This window comes from Giraffa tippelskirchi, chromosome 12, assembly GCF_054371585.1.
Source record: "Giraffa tippelskirchi isolate mGirTip1 chromosome 12, T2T-mGirTip1v1.2.pri, whole genome shotgun sequence".
NCBI lineage: Eukaryota > Metazoa > Chordata > Mammalia > Artiodactyla > Giraffidae > Giraffa > Giraffa tippelskirchi.
Genome location: NC_137286.1, coordinates 8,880,712 through 8,901,779, shown reverse-complemented (window position 1 = coordinate 8,901,779; position 21,068 = coordinate 8,880,712). Strand labels below are relative to the sequence as shown.

Genomic DNA, 21,068 nt, shown 5'->3' with positions numbered 1-21,068 from the left:
GTTATACATATATATATATATTCTTTTTCATATTCTTTTCCATTACGTTTTTATCACAAGATGTTGAATATAGTTCCCCATGCTGTACAGTAGGGACCTTGTTATTTATCCATCCTATATGTAACAGTTTGCATCTGTTAATCCAAAACTCTCCCTCCATCCATTCCCCAGCTCAGTTCCCCCTTGGCAACCACAACTCTGTTATCTGACTGTGAGTCTGTTTCATAGATAAGTTCATTTGTGTCATGTTTTAGGTTCCACATACAAGTGATATCATATGGTATTTGTCTTCCTCTTTCTGGCTTACTTCACTTAGTATGATGATCTCTAGGTCCATCCATGTTGCTGCAAATGGCATTATTTCACTCTTTTTTATGACTGAGTAATATTCCCTCGTATATATGGACCACATCTTCTTTATCCATTCGTCTGTTGACGGACATTTAGGTTACTTCCATGTCTTGGCTATTGTGAATAATGTTGCTTCATGAACACGAGGTGCATGAATTTTTTGAATTACAGTTTTTTCCAGATATGCCAGGAGTGGGACTGCTGAATCATATGATGATTTTATTTTTTAGTTTTCTGAGGAAACTCCATACTGTTCTTCATAGTGGCTACACCAACTCACATTTCCACCAACAGTATAGGAGGGTTCACTTTTCTCCACACCTTTCTCAGCATTTGTTACTTGCAGACTCCTTAATGAAGGATGGCCATTCTGACTGGTGTAAGGTGATACCCCTGCAGTTGATCTGACTGTGGCTTTGACTTGGGCAGGCCTGATGGGGTGGGGCTGGTACCCTGGACCTGGGAACCTTGGAGGCTTCAGGGAGCCTGGCAGGAAGATACTTCTGCTTCACCATGCCCAGCGAAGGGAAACTTGCTAAGACTGACTCATTCTGCCCATCTCCATAAGAGTTTTTGGTTGCCAGTAAGTGAGGAGATGAACTCTGAAAAGGCAGTGCGTTGACCCTATTGTCTCTGCTTGCATGCTTCTCAGAATGGGGAGCTCACTGCTTCCCCACGGCAGCTCATTTCCCCTCTAGGGACATGATTCTACAGATGTCTCCAGAACCATGTAGTACAAGCTCTCATTCTCCCAATGAGGAAATGAAGTCCCAGAGTTGTTAAGGCATTTATCCAAGGTCACCCCTGGCACCCAGTGATGGAGGCAGGACTAGAACCCACGTTTGATGCCCAAAGCCTTGGACCCTTCTACCTCTTTGCTATAGAGTCTCAGACAATGGAGGGATCCCTGCTGGCTGAGAGGTCAAGGAAGGCCTCTCAGAGGAGGTAACATTTCAGTGGTCCTTGAAGGATGGCACTGGGATGTGGCTTGATGCCCACGTTCTTTTTGCCCTGCCCAGCACGCCTGCGCCTTTCCTGCTATATCGCACACTGAGCATGGCAAACATGAGGAATAAAAGTTGGTTGAATGAATGAATAAATGGGCAGAAAGGCCACTCCCGGGAGGTAAATGGGTGTGGGTCCCTTTGGAGCCAAGGGCATCTTGCGGGGACCCTGTGCAGGAAGGGATAAAATGCCACCTGCCTCAAGTTTGGCTTTCACCACTCATTCTTGGGCAGGACCCAAACCACTTCGTGCCACGAAGGGTTGTTTTTTCTCTGCGGTTGGCTCAGAATCTCCACAATATTTTCCTCCCGCATGTTTTATAAACCGGGCTGCATGGGAAGACTGACTGGTCACGGCACACAAACTTGCGTGTGACTGAAGCCCCTGCCCCCTCCTCCTGCCCCAGCAGGGCCAGGGCCACCCCTGGGGCCACCAGGACCTTCAGGGAGCTGGGTTGTCTACAGGGAAATGAGGATCTTCAGGTCACCAAGTTTGAGAGGTTCCTGAACAAAGGCTTTTCTGGAAAACACACTTCCTCTGGATCTTAAATGGCTTTGGCTTTTATTCTTTTGCAAAGATTTCTATTTCCTCCCATTATAAAGTATTTACATGCTTGTGATGAAAAACACCAGAACATACAGGAAAGTGAAAAGCGGGCATCTTTCTTTTTAAAACAATCTTTTTATTGAAGTATAGTTGATTTACAATACTGTGTTAGTTTCTAGTGTACAGCAAAGTGATATATATGGTAGTAAGTGTTGGAGCTGGGATTCTGAGGTTGTTGGATATCAGGAGTGAAACTCCAGGTCCCCTGTCTTTCCAACCCTCTGGGGACATCTCCAGGCACCCAACCCAAACTCTTACACACACACACACACACACACACACACACACACACTCTGTGGTTGGTTTGCCTCTATAGCTCCTCTCAAGGTCTAAGTCACTTCAGTCATGCCCAACTCTTTGCGACCCTATGAACTGCAGCCCTCCAGGCTCCTCTGTCCATGAGATTCTCCAGGCAAGAATACTGGAATGGGTTGCCACGCCCTCTTCCAGGGAACCTTCCCGACCCAGGGATCAAACTCACATCTGTTATATCTCCTACATTGGCAGATGGGTTCTTTCTCACTAGCGCCACCTTGGAAGCCCTTGCAGGATCATATGGGAGCTCTGTTCTAGTGTTTTGAGGAACCCCCATACTGTCATCCATAGCAGCTGCACCAACTTACATTCCCACCAACAGTGTAGGAAGGTTCTCTTTCTTCCACACCGACATTTTTATAATAGCCATTCCGATTGGTATGAGGGGATACCTCGATGTAGTTTTGATTTGCGTTCCTCTAATGATTGGTGATGGTGAGCATCTTTTCATGCGCTTATCGGCCATCTGTATGTCTTCTTTGGAGAGATGTGTATATTTAAGGTCTTCTGTCCATTTTTTGATTGGGTTGTTGGGGTTTTTTGGTTGTTGAATTGTGTGAGCTGTTGGTACATTTTGGAAATTCAGCCCTTGTGGGTTGAATCGTTTTGCAAATATCTTCTTCCAGAAGAACATCTTTCTAATCACACAAAGGCAGCTGCTCTTATGGTTTCGGCACGTGTCCCCAGCACACCCTTCAGGGGCTGGGAGTATGAGGTTAGGGTTTTTGAACATGTTCACAATCAGGCATTAGCACACAGCCCTGTCTTCTGCACAGGATGAGGGCAGTTGTGGGATGATTTAGAAAAAGCAAAACAAACAGGGGGCTTAGGTACCATACTTCCAGGACCTGGGTTCAATGTTGAGCTCTGGTGCTAACTTGCTGTGTGTCCTGGGAGAATGTCCACTGTCTCTGGGCCTCCGCGTCCACTTCTGTAACATGAAGGGGTCTGATGAAAGAGTGTCCGGGAGCCCTTCCCACCCTAATATTCCAGAATCCTGTCAGGCTAACCTGGGATTCTGGAATTATCCCAGAGCAGAAGGAAGAAGGAGGAATATGCCAGGTACAGGAACCCAGCTTTCCAGCAAGACAGCCCCTCGGGTTCTGTTCCCACTGGCCCCAGACCTGTGAGCACGTCCCAACGCCTGGTCACCTCTGGCCTGGACAGACCCCTGACAGGCCACTCCTGCCAGGCCATGGCTCTGCCTGCACGCTGGGGTTTACTCGCTGTGTGACTTTAGGCATCTCCTCACCTCTCTGAGCCTCAGTTATCCCCTCTGTCATGAGGAGCTGGGGGTAAGTTGAACATTTTCATTTTAAGTAGGACTCTTTTCTCCAAAAAAATTGTTTGCAGAAACCTAACATAGAGCAGAGAGGAAGGAAGCCCTGACACATACAGCTCCTTTAAAGTGTGTCAAGCATTGTCCTAAGCACTTCACGTTCATGACCCTGTCTCTCCTCACAGCAACCCTGCAAAGTGGGCGCTGTTAGCTCCCCATTTGACAGATGGAGACGCTGAGGCCCTGAGGGGGTTGGTCATCCACAGCTAGTAAGTGTTGGAGCTGGGATTCTGAGGTGGTTGGATCTCAGTAGTGAAAGTCCAGGTGCCCTGTCTTTCCAACCCCTTGGGGACATCCCCAGGCACCCCACCCAAGCTCTTCTGCACACACACACACTCTGCGGTTTGCCCTCTGCAGCTCCTCTCAAGGTCTAAACCACAAGTGACTGATGAGATTGAGACATTGAGGTTTCCTACCCCCCCAAAACCACATCACTGATGGTGAGCAGGGCCCGGGAGCCCCACAGGGCCCTGCTTGGCATCATCGCCAAAAGGTCCCAAGGACCAAGGCCCACGGGCTACCAGTTTCCAGCCTGTGCTGATCTAGCCACACGCATGCAGCCAGCAGAGCCCTGGTTTGAATTGTCCCCCTACACCCACCGGCACAGACCTTCTTCCCTCGAAGAATGAAATCACAATGCCCCCTTCAGGCCAGGGGCAGCCAGGCCTGAAAGCCCACATGATCCCTCAACTATTCACAGGGGGTGCCTTGCATCAGGAACTTCAAGGAGGGGGATGAGACCATCCAATGCAAGAAAAATGCCTTGGTGTTTGGACTCAGGCAGACCTGGGTTTGAATCCTGGCTCTGCCTATGGCTAGCTGTGTGACCCTGAACCATCTCAGGTTACTTAGCTAAGTCTCTGCCTTCCTGTCTGGTACATGGGAATAATGATACATCAGCCACACAGTACGGTCTTGAGGATGTAGCAGGCAGAGCACACAGTAAGTTCTTCCACTTCCCTTTGCCTCTTCTCTGAAGATGTGTCTGCTGGGGAGGAAGAGAAAAGTAAGGATCACCCTGCCCTCTATCGGTCAATAAACAATCATTTATTGAGCACCTAATAGGCATCAGAGAAAGGAAGAGGCAACACAAGCATTTCTGATAGACCTGCACTAAACAACACGGTGGAGAAGGAGGAGGGGGAGAGGAGGGAAGAGAACTCGGCCGCTCGAAGGTGCTCAACTGAGAAAAAGAGCCAGTGAAAAAGAGACTGTAGTGCGGGGCTTGAGGCATGTGCTCAGCTGTGTCTGACTCTTTGGGACCCCATGGACTAGTTAACCCCCAGGCCCCTCTGTCTCTGGGGATTCTCCAGGCAAGAATACCGGAGTGGGTAGCCATTCCCTTCTCCCGGGGATCTTCCTGACCCAGGGATCGAACCTAGGCCTCCTGCATTAGCAGGCAGATTCTTGATCTGAGCCACCAGGGAAGCCTGGCAATGGGAGACAGGTACTAACAAATTTATTGCAAGCAATTGGCTTACGTGATTGTAGGGCTGACTAGGCAAGCCCAGAATCCATCAGTAAGGTGATCAGGAGAGGCGGCCAGAACTCTCAGGCACGGCCTGACTCTGCTGTCCACAGTGGAACTTCTTCTGGGAAACCCCACTTCTGCTTTTAGGGCCTGTCAACTGATTAAGCCAGGCCCACCTAGATATTCAGGATGATATCCTTTACTTCAAGTCTGATGAGGGATTTCAATAACACGTACAAAACGCCTTTACAGCAACATCTAGATCCATATTAGATTGAATAACGGGAGGTTGTAGCCTAGACACGTTGACACATAAAACCAACCATCTCAGGGCACTTTGGAGGAGCCTTCATGGAAGGGTTCGTAACTGAGTAGGTCTCAACTTCAGAAGGTACAAAGTGGGGAAGGGGATTTAGGTATCGGGGGCAGCCCTGGCAAAGGCAGAGGGAATGGGAACATAAGAAAGAGCCTTGGGAAGCGGATGTGGGTCATTGTGGCTGGAGTCCCATGGAAATACATTACATACAAAGGGATCGAAATCGAGGAATGGTTTAATAAATAACGATAAACCAACATGATGCATTCTCTTAAAGGCATCCTTATGATGCTATAGAACAACATGGAAAATTTTTGTTGGTCTGATGGTCTATGTAGATGGAAGGCTGGTTGAAGGTATATGAAAAGAGTTGCTTGGGGACAGAACTCTAGGAGATTTTAGCATTTTTAAATGCTCTTTCCTGTGGTCATATTATATATTTTTTTCTTTTAAGGGAGAGATTATTTTTTTGAGGAGTAAGATTGGTGTTAGGCTATCAGCTAGAATTGCTCATTCATTCATTAAAACTACAAAGCCCAACGTGGGGGAAAGAAACAGAATAAGCTAATTCTGAGAAACTGGAAAGAGATGAAGACCAGCAGGAGCCCCAGATGCCGTGAGGATGAGAGTCCGGGAGCCATGCCCTGTCGTCGCTGCAGAAAGCAGGGTCGGTGGGAGGTCAGGGGAAGCTCTGCTTCTCCAGGCTTCCCCACTTCCCGCCACCCCACCCCACCTCCATACGTGTTTCCAAAACATTCCAGGCCCATAAAGTGTCCAAATGCCAGAAGGGCCCACATGCACGTGGGACTGAACGGATCTGATTCAGCTCTCTAGGTGTTCCTGGAACAGACGTTGAATTCCCTGAACCCCATCTGTCCCCCCACAGACAGCTCTGGCCTTTTCTCAGGGACAAGGAGAAAAAGCCCCTTGGAAAGCGTGTTCAGGCCACTTCTCCCTGGTATCGAGGCTGCTACCGTGCGGGCCGCCCCACAGCCTCCCCTGCCCCGGTATTGACAGTGATCTGCAGTTCACCTTGGTAACTATCTATAAACAACATCTTTCTTCAGTGATCACGTGAAACAGATTTTAGAAGAAACCATTTATTCCAAGGAGGTGTCCAGGAAAGGGCTCTGAGCTGGATTTGGGAGACCTTGCTTTTTCTAGCTCTGGCCTTGACTCCAACCTGAGTGGTCTGAGAGATTTTACTTATTTATGGAGCAAAGGTTTTCCAAGAGACTGAGATGTGCGAAACACGGTAGCAGGCGCGGCGGAGGGTGGGGAGATGAGAGGCAAGTGTACTACCCTAGGCCAGCTGCGCATGCGCGCGCGTACACACAAGGCTATCGCAGCGGGACCGGACGCAAAAGGCAAACCTTGACAAGCCCACCCCTCGGACCGAGGAGAGAACTGTATGGTCTCGTGGGCTCCCCTGGATTAGGCGGGCCGGTGATGTCCCAGCGACCTGCTCATCTCTCCACGCAGCTGTGGAACTGTCTGTAAAGCTTCACTGCGGCTGTGCCACGCGGGGGCTCCTGACGCAGACGGGCCCCCCCAAACCCCGGGTTCCCCCGTGGGTGGTGCCCGTTCTGGACACATTCACCGCGTGCTTTGTGCGACTGACGCGGATTCCTTTGTCTGCTCCTCACACCCAGCATCTGACAGTTGAGAGAAGCGAGGCACCATGAGGTTAAATAGTGACCTGGTGGAGGGGGACCAAATTCCACGTCTGCCTCCGGAGAGGGTAAGCCCGATCACAGGGCCGGGCCTCTTGTTTGTCACCTGGGTTTCCGGCTGGCCCCCTCGGACTGTGTTTCCCCCATTCCGTCATTCGACACACAAGCTCTGACATCTCCATCACCTGTACAACTACTTCTTTTTTCTTTTTTTTGTTTCATTTTTTCTTTTCTTTTCTGGCCACACTATGCAGCGTGTGGGATTTTAGTTCCCCAACCAGGAATCAAACCCATGTCCCCTGCATTGGGAGTGGGGAGTCTTCACCACCCAACCATCAGGGAAATCCCACAACTATTTCTTTAATAGCGACTCACTTCTGAACTGTTAACTGTATATCACCAACTTAAATGGAAAATGAGTATCATTTGTCACCAAAAATGCCCTGTTACAATAAATACAATGGACCATAAGCAAGCCTGTTAAAGTCTGGTTAGATTTGGGTGCCCAGCCCTGGCGCTGGGCCTGCTGGCTTTGTTGAAAGGGGAGTTACAAACACCGCAGAGGTGCTGAAGACACACAGCCTCAACCTGACACTTTTCTCCAGGGCTAACCCGGAGTTAGTGTGGTTACTAACTGCACTGAGAGGAGTGGATCAATGATTGGAGGCTATTTACCACCCAATCCACAGCTCTCACTTTGGGAACTATCTCCCAGCTCCAATACATAGCCATGAAACGCTGAGCATGAGCTGGTTACCCGGTCAGCGTTCCATAAAGGCAAACCCTGGCCCTGGTGAAAGTGATACTCTGTGTCCTGGGGCAGCCACAGCCTCACAGCCCTTCAGGCGTGGATTCTTGGGGAACCAAAAGACTCCCTCTGACGCTGAAGTGGAAGTGAGGAATTTCCCTGGTGGTCCAGTGGTTAAGACTCCACGCTTCCAATGCAGGGGTTTGCAGGTTTAATCCCCAATCAGGGAACTAAGATCCCACAGGCTGCGGGTGGCGCAGCCAAAAAAAGAAGTGGAAATGAGTTTTAACAGCACCAAGAGCCAGTGTTTATGTGATTCAACAGAAGGAAATGCTTTTAAAGTTAAGTCTTCTTGGATCGAATTCTGAGGGAGATAGAGAACAAGTGAATCAGGATGATGGATGTTTTTTTCTAAAACATCAGATTGAAAAACAAGGGGAAATCCCAACTGTAGAGTCACCGCCCCGTCACCCCAACTCAGACATGAGGATCAGAGTCTGGGGGGAGCATGGGTCCATCCCCCCGCAAGCCCTGGCTGTGTCAATGAGGAACTGAGGTCCAGGGGATCTAAGGGACTCCCTCAAATAGCACCCAGAGGACTGCACGCCAACCACTGCCACCACCCCAGGCACCCAGGTGCCCACCACAGCCAGCTCCCTACCCCCTAGGCCTTCAGATGCATCCCTGACATCTGAGATTGTAATCCCCAGCCTTATTAGTTCGGGTCCAGTAGGAGATTGGGAGGGCACATTCAAGCTGCCTAATATGCAGAGGAGTTTAAAGAGGGTCTACTTACAGAGTGCAGACAGCATGTGGGGACAACCTCTGCGGATGACCCTTTCCTCCCAACCCGAGGCCTAAACCATGAGAGGAGACGACAGTTGTCAGAATCACTGGAGTTAGAAAGGCCCCAGTGGGAGCTGTGAACCGGGGTTGGGCCCAGCCAGTCCCTGGAGGCCCTCAAGGGAGGGAGCTAGGAGCCAGATCCCCTCCTTCTTCTCCTCCTCCCCCAGCCTCCTGCTGCTGCCCTGGGGCCAGTCCCCACAGAAGCCGGACTGCAGCCCCTCCTGGTGTGGTCCCCGCATCCTGGGGCAGGGCCAGGGAGAAGCAGGAACGATGATGCTCCCACCCACGGAGCATCCAAAACAGATGCAGAGAAACTAGAGTCGCCCCAGACTCCTACCGTCCCCCTGGTCCTCAAACTGCCTGCTCTCTGGACAAGGGAGACAGAAAAGCCCCACACTTTGTTTCGAATAGGAGAGCAATGTTGACAGACATTAACAAACAATTAGGATCCCGATGGGCTGACTCTGCCAGATCTGGGACGCCTTACCAGGCAGACCTGTACCAGAGGGTAGTGGGGGGGGCGGGGCGCCACTGCCCCAGAGTGACAGCTGGGAGGCCCTGGGTTACCTGGGCGGCTGTCACTGTCTTGATGGAAATGGTGACCTCGACAGGCAGGCTGACAGCCCTCGCCGGGACTGGGAGACCCATGGGGGAGGGGAACTCAGCTCCACCCTCCCCCTCCAAGTCTCCAGCACTGAGGGCTGTGTCTGGCTTCTCCGTGAGACCATGAGCTCTTGGAGGACAGACACTGTGTCTGTCCTCACATTGTGTCCTGGCACCCGGTGTGTGATGGGTACTTAATAAATATTTAAGTGAAGGCCTCCGTTTCTCTCTCTAGGGGAGAAGGCATGCGTTTTATGGTCTCCAGTCCTGCCATCTAACCATCTCCATCGTTTCTCCTCCAGGGAGGCCCCCACTCACCTCCCGCTCTGAGTCCCAATGTTCTCGGCCTGGAAGAGACCAATGTTCCCATCTATTCATGAGGACGCCGTGCCCACCACTGCCTCCTTCGGGTGAGTCAGAGGGGTTCCTTGATTTACTATTTCTGGGACAGGGGTGTTCTGGGGAACACCTAGGAGAGCGTGCCCCCCCTCTCTGGGACGATAATGGAAGCCCACCTGAAACAACAGGCAGCGTTAAATCCTAAGTCAAAAGTCCTCAAGGGCTGGTGAGGCTGGTGTTCAAATCCCCAAGGGCCTGTCAGGGGCAGGAGCAAGAGGACTGCTCTGTTTCTGGGGTGGGTGTTGCTGGAGGCACACACCGTACGGGCGGTCAGATGTGAACAGCCGCGAGGTCAAGGGAGGACGTGAAAAAGAAGAGATTGAAACTCTGAAGGCAGCGCAAGAAATCAGACGAGACTGAGCCGGGTCTCCATGGAGACAGGATGTCTCCAACACATGGCCGACATCTGAGGAAGGTCCGGACACTCTAAAGAGAGAAAGTGGGGGGAATGGATCTTGAGTGGAAGCAGAGGAAAGGGAGGTCAGTCCTGAGGGGGCAGTGTTAGGGAGAGTGGGGAGTGGGGCCCAGCTGGAGCTCTCGATCCTGTGGCAGGTGTGACCTGCTATGGAGATGACCAGTGGTCATCTCAGTAGAGGCCATGGAACATGGGCCCGATAACTCCCAATGAAGCCCTCCCCAAGCCACCTTCTAACGACCCTGTGGCTTCTCGGAGTCAGGTATGGGCCAGGTTCCATCCTGTTGGGAAGGACTACCTTGCTGGAAAATTAACAAGTAGCATCAGGTGGGACACTCACGTCTCTAGAGAGCCAGACCACAAGAGACAGAACTCCAAGTCTGGGGCTCTGAGGAAACAGGGCTTCTGTTCCTGCAGAAATGGGGCCAAAGCCTGGACCAAGGGGACCACGCAGGGGAGGTCTTACCTTCAGAGGCTCCGCAGAGAAGACTGCCAGTGTCCACGGGTCAGGAATTTAGGGCTTGTCTCTGTTCCATGATGTCTGGGGCCTCAGTTGGAAGACGCACAGGCTAGGGGACCAGAATCAGCCAGAGGTTTCACTGGAGCCACAGGATCCACGTCCAGGGCAGCAAGTCGAGTCACCTCCGACCTCCTCTCCTCCTCCCATCTGGGTCCCTTGACCCTCCTCCCACCCTGAGGCACTCTTCGCACACTGAGTCTGAGGTGTCAGGGGCTCCGGCAGGACAGGGATGTGTGGTGTCCCTTTCTGGGTCCCTACAGCCAAGGTGGAGCTCAGCACAGAGGAGATGCTCAAGAAACATGTAAGGATAAATTGCATGGATGAGTGAGTTCATCACAGGTCTCCAGTCTGGCCCCTCCAAGCCAGGCAGCTGCTCCAGGGCATATGGGGCTTTTCCTGGGAAATCCCAGAGGCGATCAGCAGATTCTTTCCCATAATCTATTGCTCAGTTCCTCTCCCCCAAGCCTACCCAACAATCAAACTGCCCAGGAAGAGTCCCTCCACCTCCACTTTCCCGCATCCACCCAACAGAGCACTTGGAACACCTTCAGTTAGCCCTGCCCTCTGCATTGTGCTTTCAGCTTTTCGATATGTCTTCATACCTCCTCTTTGATTTGAACTTTGCAACAGCCACGCAAGGCAAATCAGCCAGAGAGTAATACTCTACTCCAAAGAAAACAAAGCGGAAGCTCAGATGTAATTTACCCAAGACCACACAGCTAGGATTGGAGCCCATGTCTGTTTGCTGAAGACAGAAATGAACTAGCCTTAGAAAAACACTTGCAGAAAGTGAACTGTCTCACCCCAGAGTGAAAGAGGACCCAGTGGGTTAATGATGAAATCAGCAATGTGAGAGTAAAGACTGAGACTTTCCTGGTGGTCCAGTGGTCAAGATTTTGTCTTCCAAAGCAGAGGGTGTGGGTTCAATCCCTGGTTGAGGAGCTAAGATCTCACATGCCTCCAGGCCAAAAACCAAAACCTAAACCAGAAGCAATGTTGTAACAAATTCAATAAAGACTTTAAAAAGGGTTCACATAAAAAAAAAATCTTAAATAAAAAAAGACAAAGAACCAAGAGTGGTGCTCAAGTTTGACACTTTATTTTAATAAGTTCACACACACACACAAAAGGTAGTTATTCTTCTTTATTGAACTGAGTGCAGTGCTTGGGACTTTCTGTACTTTATCTCAGATCCTCACCACAACGCCAAGAAGATTTTGTTATTCCTAGTTTACGAAGTAGACCATTATGGTCCAGAGAGGTTAGTTAACTTACTCAAGGTCACACAGCTAATGAATGAGTCAGGACTGAACCCAGAGGACTGTCTGACGCCAAAGCCCCCACTCTCCCTTTCCGTCAAGTGACCTCAGTTCATCATCAATGCTATGCTGATGGAAGGTAGCGAAGCCTGATGCTACCCTCTGCCAGGAAGAGAGAAGGCGTGGGCAGATGGGCCGTGGTCTTGGAGCCAGGTTGGAATCTCTTTTGTCTTCTAATTAATGGCTCACTCACCACCAGGCCACAAGTGGCTGAAAGAGACCAGCGCCCTTAGGAGGAGTCCCTGTGATAAGGAAGGAATGTGCTGTGTATCCTCCCACCACGGAAGCTCCCAGGAGGACCAGCGTCTAAGACTCACGCTTGTTCATACTATGGGTGACGGATGCTGGTCAAGAAAACCTCCCAGCGGAGCCTGGAGGCTGAAAACACAAGCTCTCAGTTTAAGTGCAAGGAGCCCAGGCACCTTTCCAAGACCCCCGGGGACTCACGGCACAGCAAGGGCCTGAGTTCCACCCCTAACTGGACGCACTCCCTCACCCTCTGCACCAGTTGCTACTCCTTCCTCCCATCACCCTGAGGTGTAACTGCCTCTTTTCCCCTTTCTTGCAGCGCCGAAATGTTCAACCTTACCTCCCAGATCCTTGAACCTGCTCTCAACGGGACCCTGCCTGAGAGTAGCAGCTGCTTCCAGTCTGACTGGTGGAACTTGCTCAACACCATCCAGCCCCCCTTCCTCTGGGTCCTCTTCCTACTCGCCGCCCTGGAGAACACCTTTGTCCTCAGCGTCTTCTGCCTGCACAAGAGCAGCTGCACAGTAGCGGAGATCTACCTGGGCAACCTGGCCGTGGCAGACCTGATCCTGGCCTGCGGGCTGCCCTTCTGGGCCATCACCATCGCCAATAACTTCGACTGGCTCTTCGGGGAAGCCCTCTGCCGCGTGGTGAATGCCATGCTCTACATGAACCTCTACAGCAGCATCTGCTTCCTCATGCTGGTGAGCATCGACCGCTACCTGGCCCTGGTGAAGACCATGTCCATGGGCCGGATGCGCAGGGTGCGCTGGGCCAAACTCTACAGCCTGGTGATCTGGGGCTGCACGCTGCTTCTGAGCTCGCCCATGCTGGCCTTCCGCACTATGCAGGAGTATAACGCTGAGGGCCACAACATCACCGCCTGCCTCATCATCTACCCGTCCCGCAACTGGGAGGTCTTCACCAACATCCTCCTGAACTCGGTGGGCTTCCTGCTGCCCCTGAGCGTCATCACCTTCTGCACCGTGCAGATCATGCGGGTGCTGCGCAACAACGAGATGCAGAAGTTCAAGGAGATCCAGACGGAGAGGAAGGCCACGCTGCTGGTCCTGGCCGTCCTGCTCCTGTTCGTGGTCTGCTGGCTGCCCTTCCAGATCAGCACCTTCCTGGACACGCTGCTGCGCCTCCAGGTCCTCTCGGGCTGCTGGAACGAGTACATGATGGACGTCTTCACGCAGATCGCGTCCTTCGTGGCTTACAGCAACAGCTGCCTCAACCCGCTGGTGTACGTGATCGTGGGCAAGCGCTTCCGCAAGAAGTCGCGGGAGGTGTACTCGCGGCTGTGCCGGCCAGGCGGCTGCGGGTCGGCGGAGCCCAGCCAGTCGGAGAACTCCATGGGCACGCTGCGGACCTCCATCTCCGTGGAACGCCACATTCACAAACTGTCGTAGCGGGTGGGGAGCAGCCAGCGAGCAGATGGCACCCGGGGCTACTGATGCGTGTGACGTCGGATGGACGGCGGCTCTCGGGATGCGCCCCCAGTAGGAAGGAAGGCATCCCAGTTGTGACTTTGGGCAGTGAGTCGGTGTCTCCAGTAAATTCCTGCCCTGCCCAAGCTGCGGTGAACAGGGCTGCGAGGTTGGAGTGATGTGGTGCACAGCCAAGGGCCCCAGAAATAGACAGTATTATCCTTCTTATTGGCTGCCAACCCTGGGTCTGCTGCTTTCCAGGAGCGGAGGAGCCTGGGGACAGGAGTGACCGAGCTCCCTTCCCGTATGGTGTGTCACTCCGCCGGAGCATGACAGTTCAGATCTCCAGAAACGCCGCCCAGCTTTGGGGCCGCGCGCGCTGGCTGACATGTAGTCTTGGGTTTCTTGAATCCGCTCAGCTAGGACTTTGGAGGACGATTCCTCAGGTCAATGAAGGGTAAACTCTGGGCGATCCACGGTGAGAGCCCAGAGACCAGGACTCTCGCTCCCCTTGCAGAAAGAGAAGTGGTCTGTGCCAAAGAGGAACCCAATAAGCACTTACCCAGCACTTGCTGTACTCGCAGCGTGGAACCCTGTGGGCAAGAAAAAGAAAATAGTCTGTCCTGAAGGAACTTGTAGACTTGCGATGATTCAGCAACCACCACAAGGCCGTTCTAGACGCGGTCAAGCCAGGCACTGTGGACAGGGCAGGGTGGAGGAGCCGGGTGCCCCAGCTCAGAAGATAACTGGCTGCACGTGGCCGCGTCCCCGCCTCGGTTTCCTCCCAGTAACACGAGGCTGTTGTGGGGATTGAAGGAGGTAACGGGCACAGAAGTACTTTGACAAATGAAAGGTGCTATGTAAATACGAGGCATTATTATGCCCGCAGAAGGGGAATAAATTTATTCTAAGGAGAAAGACACGTTCAGCAAAAGGTCTGTAGAAGAGAATCGGTATTGAAGCTAATGGTTGTGGAAAACACACATTAGTGTCTGACACATACTAGGTGCTTCGTATGTTAAGCTCCCTTCCACCACCTGCCCTTCCCATCAATTTGCACACGTGCACGCGCACACACACGCACGCATGCACGCACAAGCGTTTGCAGGAAAGGTCACCCCTTCTATGGAGGTGGGAGAACACCCTCCCCATCCCACCTCCAGCGGATCATTTACCCAAAGAAGCAACTGCAGAGGGGCCGCGGCCCTGCCTCCTGTGGGCGGGGCCTGGTGGCCAAGGGCGAGGCAGGCAGCGATGGGCGGGGCGGAGGGCAGGTACCACGTGTCTGGCGGGAGGAAAATGGACCAGCATCCTTGGCCCCTTAATGCACAGGCGCCTGGCCCCAAGTCCCGGGTCCTCCAGGGGGAATTCCTTTCTTCTTTTTCTACACGTTTTATAATCTGCCTCCTGAGGCCGGCCCTCTAGGAGAACAGACCATCCAGACACCAACATCAAGCTCTTAAGAGTCAAGGCAGGGATGGGTGCTCAGTAGCAATGGAGTTCAGGAGCTTCTGGTAACGTAGGCAGCGCCCTGGAAACACTCACTGGATCAGTAGATGGGTGATTCGTTAGCAGACTCTCCCTGGGGAAGTTTTATCCTCCCCAGGGCCAGCAGGATTGGGATGGCAAGGAGCCCATAAATCCTGACCAATCAAGCTCTGGACTTTAAAAGAAAAAGGGTCACAAAAAGATTTACTCCCCATCCCAGCCTTTGTTTTCTGCCTCGCATGCCCCTCTGCCCAAATAAACTTACACACTCATAGCTGGAGAAAGAAAACAGGTGAAATAAGAAGTACAAACCATTTCATATTAGAATGAAGTGAAACCATGTGCGGGCATTGTAGGTAAAGAATCTGCCTGCAATGCAGGAGACTCTGGTTCAATTCTTGGGTTGGGAAGATCCCCTGGAGAAGGTAAAGGCTACCCACTCCAGTATTCTGGCCTGGAGAATTCCATGGACTGTATAGTCTGTGGGGTCGCAAAGAATTGGACATGACTGAGCGACTTTCACTCACAAACCATGTGCATAATGTGAGTGAATTTTCACAAAAGGAGGCTAGGCTGGGCTTTGGGGTGTTAGGCACTCATTCATCAGCGTGTGTGTATGGTCTGAGGGTCTCCTGTTAGCAGAACTCTGGGCTCCTAATGGCCATTTAGGGTCCACCCTTGGGCAGAGGAGCAATTTGTCTATGGGAGGGGAGCTTCCCTGTGGGTTGTGTTGATACTGTGATAAAGAACATCTGTCCTGTGAAAGACCCAAAGAGCTATCACATTATAAAAATGAATTGTTTCACAAATGAGAAATGGATGAATGGTGTAAATGTGCCTTTTCTGTCCAGCAAAATAAAGGGATGAGGCATTTTTGTGTAGTTCTTTCATTTGTTACAACTCCCAAAACCCTGAATCTTGTCACAGACACTGCCATAGGCAGTTAGAGGTCTTGGGGGCAGGGGTTCCATTTATTTCCACTCAACCTACTTAAAGGCTCTATGCTATAAATTAGTGGTATTCAAACCATTGTAATTGCATATCCGTATAAGTTAAAATTTTTGATTATTTTTACCCAATATGTACACTTATTAACATGTATTAAAATGTACACTCTTAAACATACTCAAGTAGAAATTTAAGAAATTTCAACAGTTTGAATACTTTCACCCTTCCCACATTGGTGACTCATTAATAAGCTCCCATCAGGTGCCCATGAGGCCCCATGAGGTCCTAGAATCATAAGTAAAAGTGAAGAAGTGTAAGTATTAGTCGCTCAGTCATGTCTGACTCTTTGCAACCTCATGGACAGTAGCCCGCCAGGTTCCTCTGTCCATGAAATTCTCCAGCTGGCTCAGATGGTAAAGAGTCTGCCTGCAATGCAGGAGACACGGGTTCGATCCCTGCATCAGGAAGATCCCTTAAAGAAGGGAATGGCTCTCCGCTCCAGTATTCTTGTCTGGAGAATTCCATGGACAGAAGAGTCTGGCAGGCTACCATCCATGGGCTCTCAAAGAATCATAAGGATGACAGCAATTCATTTATGCAGGTGATATGTATCTATTAGGTGTCTTCCATTTGATGAGGTCTAGATCAAGCAGTTGTCTAACCACTGCTTGCACTCTCACAATGATGGGGAACTCATCACCTACTCCCTTTTGAGACCCCTTCATTATTCCTGTATTCAATCATTCATTAAGCAAAACTTTGCATTCTGTGTCTACAGAAATATCACTGCTTCATCTCTGCATCCATCTATCTATGCTAGAAACCTGGGGCTCGTGGTAAAGAGGAATAACCCCCTCTGTTCTCTCTGTTATTCCTTCCACCTAGTGAATTGGTACCTTTTTAGATTCCCCAGAAGTGCTTCCTGGATCTATGTGCTTCTTTCTATGTCTAACCATCATCTCTTATTGGTCTTCCCAACTCTGACATTAACCACCAGCATCCCACCATCTCCCAATTCTTATTTTCCACTCTGCAGCCAATGACATCTTTTAAGAAGGCAAAGACAATGATAGGGAGGCTATACATGTAAAGAAGACTGTTGAGAACTCTATGACATAAATCAAAGCAAGATCCTCTATGACCCACCTCCTAGAGTAATGGAAATAAAAACAAAAGTAAACAAGCGGGACCTGATTTAGCTTAAACTTTTGCACAGCAAAGGAAACTGTAAGCAAGGTGAAAAGACAACCTTCAGAATGGGAGAAAATAATAGCAAATGAAACAACTGACAAAGGATTAATTTCCAAAATATATAAACAGCTCATACAAATCAAGATCAGAAAAACAAACAACTCAATCAAAAAGTGGGAAAAAGACCTAAACAGACACTTCTCCAAAGAAGACATACAGATAGCTAACAAACACATGAAAAGGTGCTCAATATCTCTTATTATTAGAGAAATGCAAATCAAAACTAAGATGAGACATCACCTCACACCAGTCAGAATGGCCATCATCAAAAAGGCTACAAACAATAAATGCTGGAGAGGGTGTGGAGAAAAGGGAACCTTCTTGCACTATTGGTGAGAAAGTAAATTGATACAGCCACTATGGAAGACGGAATGGAGATCCCTTAAAAAACTAGAAATAAAACCACCAGATGACCCAGCAATCTCACTCCTAGGCATATACTCTGAGGAAACCCAAAATGAAAAAGACACATGTACCCCAGTGTTCAGTGCAGCACTATTTACAATAGCTAGAACGTGGAAACGACTTAGACATCCATCAACAGATGAATGGATAAAGAAGTTGTGGTACATATACACAATGGAATATTACTCAGCCATAAAAAGGAATGCATTTGAGTCAGTTCTTGAACCGAGAGCCTATTATACAGAGTGAAGTAAGTCAGAAAGAGAAAGATAAACATCATATACTAATGCATATATACAGAATCTAGAAAGACGGCACCAGAGAATTTATCTGCAGGGCAGCCACGGAGAAACAGAAATAGAGAACAGTCTTATGGGCATGGGGAGAGGGGAGGAGAGAGTGAGATGTATGGAGAGAGTAACATGGAAACTTACATTACCGTTTGTAAAATAGACAGCCAACAGGAATTTGCTGTATGTCTCAGGGAACTCAAACAGGGGCTCTGTATCAACCTGGAGGGGTGTGATGGGAGGGAGATGGGAGGGAGGTTCAAAAGGGAGGGGACATATGTATACCTATGGCTGATTCATGTTGAGAGTATCCCACCACTCTTGGGATAAAGTTCCACTTCTAAAACGTAGCTCACCAGACCCTTCATTAGCTGGCCCCTGGCTTGCCTCTTTCCCTCTCCCCAGTCCCTGGCTCATTCCCTACCCTCAAGCCATGTTGGACACAAGTGTCTGGCAAGTATTCCATTCCCTCTCTGGTGTCCACACTTCCCTCCCTGCCTGGACCCCAACAGGGCCTTGAGCTTGGAGAAAGCTGCCCACAAGTGTGCAAGGGAACTCACTCATCAAGGGACTTTGTTCACAGTTGGGGCATGACTCAAGAAAGTTTGGGATCCGGGGGTCTGAGCAGGGCTCTGAGTAAGTAGAAATGGGGTCAGAAAGCCTCCCTCCCACCTCCCTCTGTTCCAGCCAGGTAACAAGAGTGGCTCTCGTCTCCTGATCCTTCTTGGCCCCCAGAGAGCTGATGCATTGGGGAGAAGTCCAGGTGGGCCTCCGGTGGACTCAGAGCCAAGCAACAGACCCAGCTCCTGAGTCTGCCCTGGCCAGAGAGGGTGAGAGCCCGGTGCCCGGAGTTTCAGGCTCTCTGCCAGGTGCCTTGATGGGAACTAGTGCTGGTGATGCTGGCTCCCAGCGATGATGAAGCCACTTATGATTCAGAGGTGCAGACTCCATCTGTGGACTCCAGTAACACATTCCACCCCTTCCTAGTTCCTCCATCCCCGGGCCCGCTGCAGAGCCTCTCACAGCCCTGACCTCTCGCCAAGCCCTGGGAGGATGTAGGGGTCCGAGTTGAGCAAGCAGGTCACAGTTTAGCAATAGCCATGGCTGAAAGTTTAATGGTTTGTTTGTGGGTTTTTGGCTGAGGTTCAAGGGGCCCCATGCAAATGTCTCACCCTCTGCTGAGCTCTTATTTACTTTCTTCTTTGCTGTTGTGGTTAACTACAGGATATCGAATATAGTTCCCTGTGCTGTACAATAGGACCTGTGGTTTATCCATCGCTGAGCTCTTTTTAGGCTTGACCCTGATGACCACTCAGGTAAGCAGATGCCTGTCCCATTGCTTGTTCAGGGTGTGGAAACAGGAAATACCCTGCTCAGGCCATGTGGTTCTTTAGGAGGGTGGTGTGAAGCCCGCCTGCTCTCGATGTGTTTGTGACTTGACAGGTGGATGCAAATTCTGTCACAGAGGAGGCTCCCGAGGTGCCTTTGTGCATGAAGAGCATCCGAGCCTCAGCTTGGGCTGTTTCTGCCCCAATAAACAGACTTTGTGCCTTCTGGGTCTTGTGAGTTCTTGCTTCCTGCCGAATTGCCTCCCCAGAGGCAGGTGGTTGACACTGACACCGTTCAATGAGATATTTACTGAGATAAGATTTCCCCATGCTGGCTCATTCCAGTGGCTTTTGGTGAATTCACAGGGTTGTGTAACCATCACTGCCCTCTTAATTCCAGCTTGCCTTCCTCCCCCCACACCCATTAGCAGTCACTTCCTCCCTACCACCTCTGGAAGCCACTGATTTTCTGTCTGTCTCTAGATTTATCACTGGACATTTCATGGAGCTGGAATCACACACCATGTGTCTTTTACCGGGCCTACACAGAGATATAATGTTGCATTGTAGGGGAAGAACCATGCGGGCCAGGCCTCGAGTCCCTGCCATGCCTCCTATTCACCGTGTGATCTTGACAAACCATGTAACTCATTTCCCGCACACTGGTCTTTGGCCTCGGTGTTCTCATCTGTGAAGTGGGCAGATAGTACAATAAGTATACCTATGTCACGCAGAGCTACTGACTCTGGAAAGGAGGCTTTGGAAACTGTAAAAGACAGCATCAACATGGCAGAGACCGCTCTGGACTTGGAGTCAGGGCCCTTATCCATGCACCAGCTGTGTGACTTCTTGGCTGTGAGGGTTTGGACAAAACCGGTTAACTTCTCTGAGCTTCTGGGGGGTTTTGCCTATAAAATGAGGATTCTGGTATTGTGAAGATTAAGTGAGGTAAAGGTGTTCTAGTGAGTTGAATAGTGTCTCCGTCCTTCCCCAAATTCACATCCACTTGGAATTTTAGAATATTACCTTATTGGGGGATAAGGTCTTTGTGGAAGGGCTTCCCTGGTGGCTCAGACAGTAAAGAATCTGCCTGCAATGCTGGAGACCCAGGTTCAATCGCTTGGTCAGAAAGACCCCCTAGAGAAGGAAATGGCAACCCACTCCAGTGTTCTTGCCTGGAGAATTCCATGGACAGAGGAGCCTGGCTGGCTGGAGTCCATGGGGTTGAAAAGAGTTGGACACGACTGAATGACTAATACTTTGTACTTTCACTGTCATACTGGGTGAGGATGGGCCCTAAGTCCAATGACTGGAGTCCTAATGAGGAGAGAAGAGGGTCCACACAGTCGCAGAGACGGGAGAGGATGGAAGCAGAGACCGGAGCGATGGGATGTCAGGATTGCCACCAGAAGCCAGGCAGAGGAAGAGAACAAACTCCCCCTCTAAGCCTCCAGGAGGAGCCAAGCCTGGCGACACCTTGACTGTGGACTTCTGGCCTCCTGCCCGGCAAGAGAGTAAATTCCTGCTCCTCTAAGCCTCCCTGCACGGGGTGCTCCCCTCCAGCTGCTGCAGGAGACCAGTGCACGTGTTTCCACAGCTCTGAGCAAGTGCTCACCATAGAGATGCCGGTCCCGGTCCACACACAGCGCTTCCCCCAGCAACGGAGGCAAGAAGCAGACACTCTCCAGGTTTCCTGCAGGCCAGTGGTGCTAGTTGGTGATAGAAGTTTCCTAAGAACGAATGGGATGCAGCA

At 50.6% G+C, this 21,068-nt stretch overlaps 1 protein-coding gene across 1 annotated transcript in view; it reads left to right on the top strand.

Annotated features, from left to right (window-relative positions):
* The window catches only part of BDKRB2 (bradykinin receptor B2), a 29,681-nt gene extending 13,715 nt beyond the window's left edge, over window positions 1–15,966 (top strand). The window contains exons 2-3 of the mRNA XM_081546710.1: window positions 9,576–9,683; window positions 12,495–15,966. Of these exons, the coding sequence (XP_081402836.1) occupies window positions 9,610–9,683; window positions 12,495–13,587 (1,167 nt within the window). The 5' untranslated portion in view covers window positions 9,576–9,609 and the 3' untranslated portion in view covers window positions 13,588–15,966. The remainder of the gene's footprint in view (window positions 1–9,575; window positions 9,684–12,494) is intronic.
* Window positions 15,967–21,068: the final 5,102 nt, after the last annotated feature.